At 35.2% G+C, this 12062-nt stretch overlaps 1 protein-coding gene across 2 annotated transcripts in view; it reads left to right on the top strand.

Moving 5' to 3' along the window:
- LOC117225222 (uncharacterized) overlaps positions 1–11829 on the top strand; it is a 58227-nt gene extending 46398 nt beyond the window's left edge. For both annotated transcript variants that reach the window (XM_076523934.1, XM_033478593.2), the window contains 2 exons: positions 6586–6677; positions 7785–11829. In XM_076523934.1, coding sequence (XP_076380049.1) covers positions 6586–6662 — 77 coding nt within the window. In that variant the 3' untranslated portion in view covers positions 6663–6677; positions 7785–11829. The remainder of the gene's footprint in view (positions 1–6585; positions 6678–7784) is intronic.
- The last annotated feature ends 233 nt before the right edge of the window (positions 11830–12062 follow it).

Genomic DNA, 12062 nt, shown 5'->3' with positions numbered 1-12062 from the left:
CGTTTTTGTTTTTGCGAAATATTATCAGAATATATTTGCACGAATACATTCCGGGATCAGTTCAATTTTAATAACTTATAGAATTGGAAAATCATTGTCATGTATCATATCATATAAAATGTAATTATTCGTTAGTCCTTATCTCTTATCCGTCATCCGAATAAAATTTTACCCGACTCTGATACATTTACGGGTTGAAATTTTAACTACAGTTTGTACACATGAAATCGAAGAGAACAGTGTATGAACTTTTTAGCCCGATAATTTTCTTATTACGAAAAAAACGTAGTTGACAAAATAATCTGCACATAATTCGAAGCAATGTAAAAGATGCTATCAAAAATTACTGGCAGTTGATTTTTGTCTGAATGCATCCCTTTGATTGCCGACAGAGAGCTTGACGGCCGATTAATTAGGAGAAATCGAAGAATGGGATGATGTCAACTAATCCGTTCACTTGAAAGTAAATCGCGCACCGTTGAAGGTTAATAAACCAGCGGTAACAGCATAAGTTCTATATTATATAGTTCGAGGGGCCGAAGGGAAGCGGCGTTTCCTCTTGAAGCTCATCAGCTGGCATTACTACGCTACGCTAATAAATAGCCGAAGTTGAGGTTGCGTTAATACGTTCTCCTCTTACACACTCTTGCTCGAATTTCCTCGGTGATATGCTATCAAGCACTTTGCCGATCCATATCGTCGGGAATGCGTTAAAGTTTCCGAACGCGCGTCAAAGGGAACCGACATGTAACTTTCTGCCCCACGCAAAATTTTGTAATGCCAGGCAACTCGACGAAAAAAGAAACAGACACGAGGCAGGGGCGGGTTTCCTTAGAGAACTTTTATTGTCGGGGGATTACGGTATTCGAACCCGGTTGAGTCCTCGGGATCCTGTCGAGCGCACCAACGCTTCTGTTACCAAGAAAAAAACCTGTTAAGTAACTTTTAACCGCGTTTCGCCCTGAAAAACTACGCTTGCTGCTGGTTTATTTCGCACAATTTAAATTGGCAATTACAACACTAAGCGCAACGGAAAGGATACCCCGCGATAAGAAAGGAAAAGAAATGTTTTAAAACATTTGCTTGGAAAACTATGCTGTTCATCGTCCTACTTCGTGTAAGTTAAATCAACAACTGTAAAACCTTACCACCAAAGAAAGATATTTTGCGGTAAGAGAAGATAAGAAATATTGTAATGTACTGGATTGCCAACTGAATGATTTTTAAATTCTAAACTATGAATAATTGTACTTTCCACTACTTTATTATGTTCAAGTTAAACCAGTAAATGCAACCAATAACATGAAAATATGATTGTTTTGCCTTGAGGAAAGGTAAGAAATATTTTGATACATTAGATTGTCACCTCAATTATTGTTCAATTTTAAACTGTCAAGGTTATTTTTAGTTATTTTTTCGAATTACTTTTTACTATTTCATTTCGTACAAATTATATTGAAAACTGCAACCCTGAGAACTAAAGTAGATAAGAAATGTTTCCATTTATAAATCTGTTGACTGATTTTTCAGTTATGTATGCTTAAAAAAAGACAAATATAAAAAATGAAACAGAAACTATTTGCAATTAACATAAATAAAGTGTAGAGTAAACACCGTATGTTAATCCAGTCTTAACTTTCGAGGTTTGTATGTCATAAATGCTTTCTTCAATAAGAGTACATTTTTATTTCTTGATTTATAGATTTTATACATATTTCAAATCTATCATTCATTTCTTGCAATTCAAAAAATCTGCAGTCTACTATCATAATGACAAACGTAGTTATGTTAAAGTCTGATTCAATGATCTTTATAATTATTATGTAACTTAAAAAATATATCGATCCCCTTGAAATTTGAGAAATACCATAACATTGCGAAAGATTTGTTTGCCATAATATTTACACATTTGAATCAAATAATGCTTCAAACATTTTTTCCGATCATTAAAAACAAGTAATACGTAAAAGTAGCTATGTTATGTTTTTATCTCTATTTGCTAAACATTAAGAGAGACGCAACAATTAATGTAAAAAATGTAAACGATATGTACATAATTTAGTATTCTAGAATTTTTCGAAACAAGCAACAATGTCATAGTTGCAAGAAAGTACTTAACATCTGAAGAAAACATTGAACTCGCACTATCTATTTGTGTACATAGAATATTTAATAATTGGAGTAATTTCTCCAGCGAATGGACACGTGGATAAATTTCCATAGCGTATAACGAACATACGTTTCGTAAACAAACTATTTACGCATGTGTATTACTCATTGTTATCAACTTTCTGTTTTACTATTTCACGGAACACGACGAACTCACAAAATGAAATGCGGTGGCTGACAAAGAAGTTTAAAAGTTAATTTATACTCGTTATTAAGTTAACACAACTGGACGATGCTTCTGACAATGTACACTAATTAGCCATGGAAGTTAGACCTAGTTTGCATCGGGTAGTAACGTTGGTGGATCATTATCATATGGATATACCCACTAACTATACGGAATCAAGGGTATTCAATTTGGACGTGCTCCTGTCACTGCATATAATCACGTATGAACGATTCGTAGTCATAGTGCTAAATGTTTGCTAATCAATTAATATTTCTATGCCGAGCACATTCTGTAATTATCATCCATCTTGTACACACAGAACGGGATTCTAAAAATGATATTCCTACATGAACAACATTATCGAATTTATAGAAATGAAAATCGTACACAAAATTAAATAGTATTACTTCTGCATATCATTTGGCATTAAATTTAAGAAGCTTGGTATTGACAAGAGAAATCATTGATTTTCTATATACAGCTGTGAAGTATCATAGGATAGATGTCCCAGTTTTCGTGTTTGTCCCAATTTTCGTGCCCCTGGATTAAAAACGTATAGAAAAAGAAAACATTTATATATAAATTGATGACCTATTTTTTTATTATGTTTACCTATTAGCATGTAAGATTCAAGAAGGGGTATTACATTTTTCATATGTTAAAGTGTAATAAACATATTTCAGTTGATGCTACAGCAGTTCTGAGCAATTTGAGTAGTACGTCTTGTCAAAAATCGTAAGAAACGCTTGCCGAAGATTTTCGTATAAATTAATTATTAATATGATTTATGTCGTACAAAACGCATATTATATCGTAAGATGGTTACATTTAGTACTAACAACGATAAAAAAAACACTGATCATGTATATATTTATATTTGTAATATAAATCCGTAAATAGAGTCAGATTTTAGAACATGTCCGTATTTCAGTGCTCTCTTGTATTAGACCGCGTGATCGAATCTAACCTCATTTTCATTCAAAACAATTGAAAAAACGTGCACATGGAAGCGTGGAAAGTCACAGAAATACGGGGGACGGAATCATGTGCAGAGCTCTTGGAAGGGCACAAAATTATGGCAAGGAACACCTTTCTTATTTCATTAAAAACATTATTAAATTACTAATTTTTACCGTGCACAAAAAATATTTGTTTAAAATCAAAAATATCTGAAAAATCGAAATCTATTTTTAGTGCACTAAATAAAAATTCTAGTATTTAATGAGAGTTTCGGCAAAGTAGAAATTGACTTAAAGGCACGGTAATTGTGACATCTACCTTAGTTATATTTTGCAAGCATAGTAAGTAGACATTTATTTAGAACAAATCCAAATGTGTGAAACGTGAACGAAAAAATAATCGGAAGAACTGGAGATTACTGTTACTTTATTTTTGATCTTGTTTCTTTAACATTAAACTCACCAAGCCGGTGAAAGCGACCTGTTTCACATATTTTGTTTCAATGTTGTTGAAATATTATTAACCCAAGCATATATTGTAACAAAAATAGTGAAAGGTTTCAATAAACACAGTCTTTCCATCGTTAGAAAGCACCACGATTTAGTTGCTTGGAGAGCTCGATAGGTTTAGCGCGACAACTTGCTCTAAGAAATTTCTAGCATAAAGATAAACTGTCTAATAACGAGATCAACACCTAAAATCAAAAATACGAACAGAGAAAATGAATGTTAACAATATTTATTCCCTGTTCGGATTCTACCGAATCAATAACCGTGATCAAACCCAAATGCGACCAAAACACCAATCAAGACATTCATACCTAAGGCAATAATACCGGATTGGAAGTGAACCATTTAGAAAGTCCGGCAAACTTCTCTGAAAATACAGTGCTACCCAAATGCTATTCCCTTCGGAAACAAAACTGAAAAGATTCGGCCATCCATTCTCGAATTACATCCCCCGACAATATTTTCCGCTAATGCAATTTTCCGGAGCGCTCGGTCAGAAAGTTCTCGCAGCGATTCCGTGCACGCTCGGAATCTTTCGGAATATATCCTGGAAAGTTCTTTCGCCGTCGATTACGTCTATCGCCCGTGTGTTTTGAGTCGGCCAGTAATTCGTTCCGCCGTCGTCGATTAACTGGACCAGCGCAGCAGCAGCAACAGTAGGAACATCGGCAGAAACGGAAAAAAGTTTCGCAATGGAAACGTTTTCTAAGGTAATGGTGGAAGCCATAGGTAAAACAAGGAAGCTCGCAAATAAGAAAGTAATTAGCCGTAGAAGGCACGAGCTACGGGAGCTAATTCTTATTGCTAATGGAAACTCCCGCTGACAGAGGGTGCAAGAGAAGAAGAGATAAAGCGAAACGGCCCGGTTTGCGGGACACACTCCCCTAATTTAAGGACATGCAGTTTACATTAGCAGGCCCCTCGCGTTGCCGAGCGGGGGTGTCGCGAACGAAGTATCATGGCCATCGCGATGTCGTCGTATCTCATAAACTTTTTGGCGGGATCGTAATCAAAAGCTTAACGACCACCGTAAAGGAGAATGGTATCCGCGGCCCTCGCGTCGTTTTCCGTACCGCGGATATTTTCCTCCGAGAACCTCATCGGCATGTTTATCGGCGTCGAACCCATCGATTAACAGTTACCCGGCATTACGATGAAATAATAGCGCACGCAGAAAGCATGCTGAATATCGATCGCGATGCTAACGGCGCGACGGCGACAAAAACCCTGAGCCCCGCCTTATGGAGATAAATACAAATTGGTTTTCTGAACGGCGTTCAGAGTGCCGTATTAATAATACAGAATAGGTTCGCTATTCCTCGGACTAAGTTACACACGGTCCGATCCCGAAACAAGAATTGATTACAATACAGATCGAAAGAGGTATTGCTGCATGAATTTTTTTTATCGCGATCGAGAGAAATTGGTCCCGATAGGAAAACCGAAGGCGACGTTAATGATGCAAGAGGATTCAGTTTCGTCGAAAGTTAAATCGAAAGTCATGCGTGTAATTTTGTTGCAAACATATCTTAAAATATACTTTTCGAAAATATGTAAAGATAGGAGAGCAATTAATTATACAGTGTGTCTCAAGAGTCACTCGCAATCGGAAAATGATGGGTACCTGAGCTCATTAGAAGGACAGTAAATTCGCTCTAATTATCCCTCAGCTTGTAAGCAGAAATGGACAATTTGGGAAGAGGAAATGCGATTTATAGTTGTTGACAATCGGCGACTATGAAAACGAACCGCGAGACTCGAATAATCGTGGGTCCTCTTCCCAAATTGTTCATTCCTGTTTACAAGTTCAGGGACAATTGCAGAGAATTTGTAACTTCTTCCTTAGTGCAAATGCAATCCACGGCTTTGTTTATGAATTATTGACGAAAAGTTATTGAGCTCATGGGCTAGTCCGTCTTGCGCTAGCCGCGCTCGTCTTAGAATGGTCAGTGTTTTTCGTTAATAACTCGTAAATTAAGTAAAATCAACTCGTTGCATTTGCGCTAAGGAAAAGGTTACTTCAGATGACCTCAGGAACCCCTCATTTCCCGGAAGTAACATAATTTTGGGACACCTTGTATAAGATGAACCAAAAACGGAGGAGGGACGTTGTAATTTCTTTGGAAAGTTAAGTAACGGTATTCTGTCAGGAAGAGCGTATAATTTTGTTGCAAAGATATTTGAAAATATGTTTTCTTAGAAGATTCAAAAGTTGGATGAGTTACGTCAATCTAGATATTGACTTTAGGAAGTTCGATAATTATTACGTTGTCCGAAATGATTGATAATGGTACAATTTCGAAAGGAAATAAGTTAAATTTGTTGATGAAGCTATATAAATGACAACAAAATTGATATCTTATGTAAAGGTATTCTGTTAAAAAGAAACTAGTCCACTTTAGTTACAGAGTCACTTAGAAATGTACCTTTCAAGACATTCTAGGAAACAAACGTTGAGTTACGCGGAATAGGATAAACATTTAATTGTTATGTTTTCGAAAATAATATTAATAACGATTGTCCGGATATAAATATTGGAAACGTCTGTCGTACTTTTTAGAATTAGTTCAATGTTCTTCTATGGATATTCGATTTATGATTTCAAGCATTATGATAGCATTGTAATGTGCACAGCCTATGCACGGGATCTTGCAATCACCAAAAGATTTTGGCAGTTACGAGAATAGCTTGGAAATCCATTTAAAGTCAACATTAATATTAAGCGTCGATGTTTGAATTGTTCAAATTTTTCTTAATGAATGTGTGATATGTTTGCAGGGAGCTTCGCTGGTCGAGTGTCAATTAATGTCCCTTTAGTGATGTTGCATCTGGCACTCATCAAGATTCTGAATTAACCGAATAAATACTAGGTGAGTAGATCATTTTTTAAGAATATCGATTGTTCTCGACTGATCAAATTCTTCATTGAACTGTGGATCTTTATGCGTTTAGAGCAAACTTGTCAAACGCAAAAAAATGTTAAGAACGAAAATAAATTTTTATTTAACTTTTGTTTGCTGCAATTCGAGGATAAGAATTTTTATTTCGAACAAAAATCCACACAGTCTGCCAATTATACAGGGTGTCTCAGTATCTCTGCTATAAAGCGATATCTCCATTATCAATAATGATACACGGAAATGCTTAAGGAACAAATCGATCGATTCACAGGGACATACGTTGTGGCCGAAATCATTTTTTCTTAACAGTCATACTTTTCGAGATTTCAAGGTCGTCGACGTTTTTTTTAATGGGATTACATATTTCTTTCATTTGCATCGCAATAGCTAAGACCAAGAAAAACCCAACGAGCTGTAGTAATATGATCATCGCGTGATCTTAAGCCAGTCGAGCATCACATTGCTCGTCGCGATTTGAATTGTCGCGCCGAAATAGACTACGTTGATTAAAAAACCGAATTAAAGAATGTGCAGAAGTCAATTGAAATAATTTTGAGCAACTATTTTTCATTGCTGATTTCTCTGTTATAGTTATTTCAGCATTCGTGAAATCTTGAAAAATATGACTTAAAAAAAAACGGTTTCGACCACAACATGTGTTCCTTTGAACCGAACAATTCGGTCTTTATGCATTTCAGCTTATCATTACCGATAACGGAGACATCGCTTTGTAACAGAGTTACTGGGACACCCTGTATATAAAACAGAGATAAATACATTTGTATTGTAATAAATATATAACCTCCATCTAATGCAACAATACACTCTATTTTCCCATTTTCAATATACTACATCTAAATCTGTCAATCATATTTGCAATTTCGACCAAATATTTCCCGGCAGAGGTGCGCGCATGGGTTATTGTGACCAAAAATTCATCAAATTCCCATCGTAACCGCAACAAAAATTTGTTTCCTCGCCAATAACTTCGATGTTCACGTAACTTTCACAAGCGAATAATCGATACGAAAAAATTCGTTCCTACGAGAATTCTAATTTCGTTACGTTTGCTTTCAGATCGCTGCTCGAATGGAGTCCCAAACTGACTGGCAAACTGTAAGGTCAACCGTTTCGACCTTTCGCCTTGCCACGCCTAAAAGCTACTCATCGGCAGACATCGTGTTCCCGCATGTTAAATGTACTGCCGCAAAACGGCGAACAGCCCAACAAGCATCGAAAAAGCATCGGCCCGACATTTCATGTTCATCGTTCGCACGAGACAGTCCTGTTCATAACTCTGTATGCATACATTATACGCGCTGTTTAGAGTGTTATTTGTATCGTGTAATGAAAAATTTTAGGAGAGCGTGATTCTGGGGAAGAAGGAAAAAAAACGAGAAACCAAAGATAATTATTACTATTAGGGGAACGCTGTCGAGCGAGAGAACGGTTCCCGAGGGAGGCGCGGAAACAAACGAGAGAAACCAAATAAATAAAATAAATCATCGAGACGTGTGGTGTGTAAATAATGTTTAAAATATTTCGATCGTATATGATGCAGTTCGAGTCATATTGTAGACTGTGTTTGTTACTCTTCGTGTTACGTCAGATTCATAATATATTGTTTAAACGGATACAAATCGCGCGCGCGGAGACTCTCCGATTCGCGACACACACATCGGATAGGATATATTATGTACATAAAGATAAAATGAATAAAGGGAGGTAAAAAAATAAAGATTGCCGATACAAATATATATATATATATATATATATATATATATATATATATATACATATATATTGATATATTGATTATATATATTGATAAATATATATATATTGATTATACGTAAACTTGAATGTGTAATTATTTTAATATGTGTAAATAGCTGCGACAATATAATGTATCGAAACCGCGAGAGCTCGCTGCTGTGCAGAATATTTCAGGAAGAAGGATCGCGCAAACGTCCTTGGATTAGCGAACTGTACAGAGTCTACGATAAAGTTGCGAACGATTTGCACGCGTTTCAACATTTGAGCGAAAAATTCGATGCAGTCGTGACACGTTCAATGCTTGCGTGTTATCACAATCGTTCCTTATCTGTTCTACTTTATCTGAACGATTAGGGTCCTAATGGATTGCGAACGTGTTCGTAATTGTAGCAGGTATAGCAATTAATACGGGACCTTTTCCAAACGAATCTGTTGTTCGATCATCGGTACTTTCGATTCCGCTTCGCCGAATCTCTTCTCCCGAAGAAAGATTTAGCGGCTTTAAGGCAATGGTATCGTTAACTGCTTCTTGAAGTTTTTTCTTAATATCTTAAATTGTGTATCTATTATATACATCAAGCTCGGGAGGTGACATTTCACAATTATTGAAATTAGAAGGATACATTTGTGGGGAATCTATGCAACAAATATGTTTCTTTGGACATATATTATAAAAACAAATTGCTATAAATCTGAAAGAATCTGTGCTTTTTATTTTTCTATGTTATTTTTATATATTATTATAAAATAGCTGCTTTCAATGTTCCGTAAATCTAGTAGTAAATAAAACGCGTCGTAAACACCGTTTAAGTCTAGCTATTTTCTAAAGTGTTTCATAAATATTACAGTCAAAGGATTTAAAATAGTATCTTTTCTTTGAAATTGATTTTATTGCCAAGGAGCATCATTAACGATGGAGTTATTGACGACCGTAATATAGTAATTGATTGAACGAAAAGGTACCGAATTATTTCCTGCATTTAATCTGAGTCGTTACCCTAGTCGGACTACCTCGAAATAGTCAAGCGTTTTGAATGAAAACAGGCCGATCGAAGCTCCGTTTCAATTAATTTACTTTGATAATACCCGCACAATCCATTAAGCACTCTCTCATTCAGGTGAAAAGAAACATCTCCGGCTATTTCGCAGCGAAATCGCCAGAGATTCGTTAAGTGCTCGTCACCTGTCACGGGTTCACTAGCATTTAACGAGCTCTTATTGTATCGATAAAATCGATAACTGTAACTTAACTGATTCAATTATTTGTACTTCACTCTTGTTCAGGTGTTCTCGTAGTAACGTATTCTCAATACTTCATTCGCCGAAAGGTCTTAAATCGATCGATACTTATTTCAACCTTGTTCCCGCTGTTCCGTGAACTACTTATACATATATACCAAAGAGGATCGACGCACCTAAGCGAACTGGAAAACGTACCCGTGTGCACCGAAACCTCGAACTAATTAAACCAGGCCTAATTTGTAGTCTACTTCGCACGCTGCTCGACTAACCAAGTGTCCGTAAACGAGACTAGTCTACGAACGAGTGAAAAATTGTTTTCCCATTTGTTTCTCCTCGAATTAAGATACGTTATCGTTTTGTACATCAAAGAACATCGCGGATAATAGACTAATTGTTCACATTATCGTGCGACTGTTAATCGATTCATGGTATTACCGATGATCAAAGTTGAATGTGCGTCAGCCGTGTCCAGGAATCAGAGATTGTACACACCTGGTCACTTCAAAAGAGTGGAAGAAGAATATAGTAGTCGTTATAGTTGTAAATAAACTGTCTCTGTAGCACTTCTAGTCGTTTAACCAAAAGCCTATCAAGTTAAATGAAACAAAGAGAGAAGTTTGTATTATAATTTAGGATCTAACGTCCGAAAATTTTAACTATACGGAGGCTTCGGAGGAGATTTCATGTTTGTAAAGTTGAATGCAGCCTGTACCAAAGGAATTACTGGTCCGTGTAGTTATGTTACTAACGAGAAATCTTCGTGGAGAATTTGTTACCAAGTTCGGCTGTGTTAACGTTTATGACGGAGTACTAATTGTATCTTTATAACTTGCAGCGATTTTTGTCAATGACCAGACTTTATAAAATAATTTTGGTCTGAATGAACATAATGTAACTCGATCTATTTTAATGAGAATCAATTAATGATCGGAACCTTTTACTAATGTTGTCTAACTCAAGTAGTTTTGTTATATCGCGCAAATTAGAACAAGATCGAAGTTACAAAAAAATTTATTTCGTATAGAAAAATCGCTGTACGATTCTTAGATACTGTGCTCTACAGGTTATCATGGTTTTTCGCATAGCTCAGTTTTAAGAATTGATTGGTTAGCCTGTTTCGTCACTCGTACTAGGGAGTATCTGCCAGGTATCAATTCACATAATCTGTTGATATGGAAATCTATGTAACAATCGTTTAAACCGCATTGGCGGACAGTGAAAGTATTAAAAATTGAAGAAGCTATATTCACGAACGATCAAGTTCTTATCGAGTTGTCGTAGAAGAAAACACTAAAAAATTGACAATATTTCCTCACTTTCTCTCTCTCGATAATTGATCAAATTTCGGTTCAGCGTGCGTGATTAAAGTTGTCGGACCTATTGAGGATAAATAATGAAGCAGAATTTAACACAATTGTTACACCGTTATTGTTGTTTTGCGTCTGTGTACTTCGAATAATCAATGCGATGTAATTTTCTACAAAGATCTGTGTCGAAATTACTTCTGTAAATAACACGTAAATATTTACGATCTACTTGTACGTATGAAATCAGCAAAAAAACTATACATACATACATACAAACGTACATACATACATGTATATATATATATATGTATATGTATATATACATACATATATGTACGTATACATAAGTTTAATGGTTGATCGAATTTCTTAAAACGGAAAAAATAAAATTTTAATAAACATATTCCTGATGACCAAATGTTGCGTTATCCAAGTTTTTCTTTCTTGAAATGATTAATCAAACATGTTAACTGATATAATAAGTTTGATTAAAATTATATTATTAGTGTGACGATTTTATTTTGATCCTCGTAACAGTTTTTTCTAACAATCCATTTAACCGAGAAAAGAAACAGGTGTTTGAATATATGTAGACATAATTATTTTTTTTAATTGAGAGGCGTTAATAAGAAAATGAATGAAGCATTGCTTGTACCTTCGCAGCGTATGTTAGTTAAAGAAATTATTTGAATATGTACCCTATACAGCTAATATACAAGAAAAGATTGAGAAATGTCATTGTGTATTTTCGCTGTGTTTTATAATGAATACGAAATAAATTACAGAACTGAAAAGTATAGATTGGTTTTTATGTTCCATAAATTACTATATCGAGGTAAAGGTTGTGTTATAGAAAGGATTGTTTTTAACATTTTTTATTTCGTTATTTGTATATAGAAAAATGTTATTTCTACATTATCCTAACATCGTTAGCTGATAGCCATTTTATTATACACTTGATGCAATATAAAACTTTTATGTATTTATTATTGACTGCTTTAAAAATCTTATTTAATTCGACTGATTTATT

Source organism: Megalopta genalis, chromosome 7 (assembly GCF_051020955.1).
Source record: "Megalopta genalis isolate 19385.01 chromosome 7, iyMegGena1_principal, whole genome shotgun sequence".
Lineage (NCBI taxonomy): Eukaryota > Metazoa > Arthropoda > Insecta > Hymenoptera > Halictidae > Megalopta > Megalopta genalis.
Note: the sequence above shows the minus strand (reverse complement) of the source record. Positions and strands in the feature narration are given on the sequence as shown.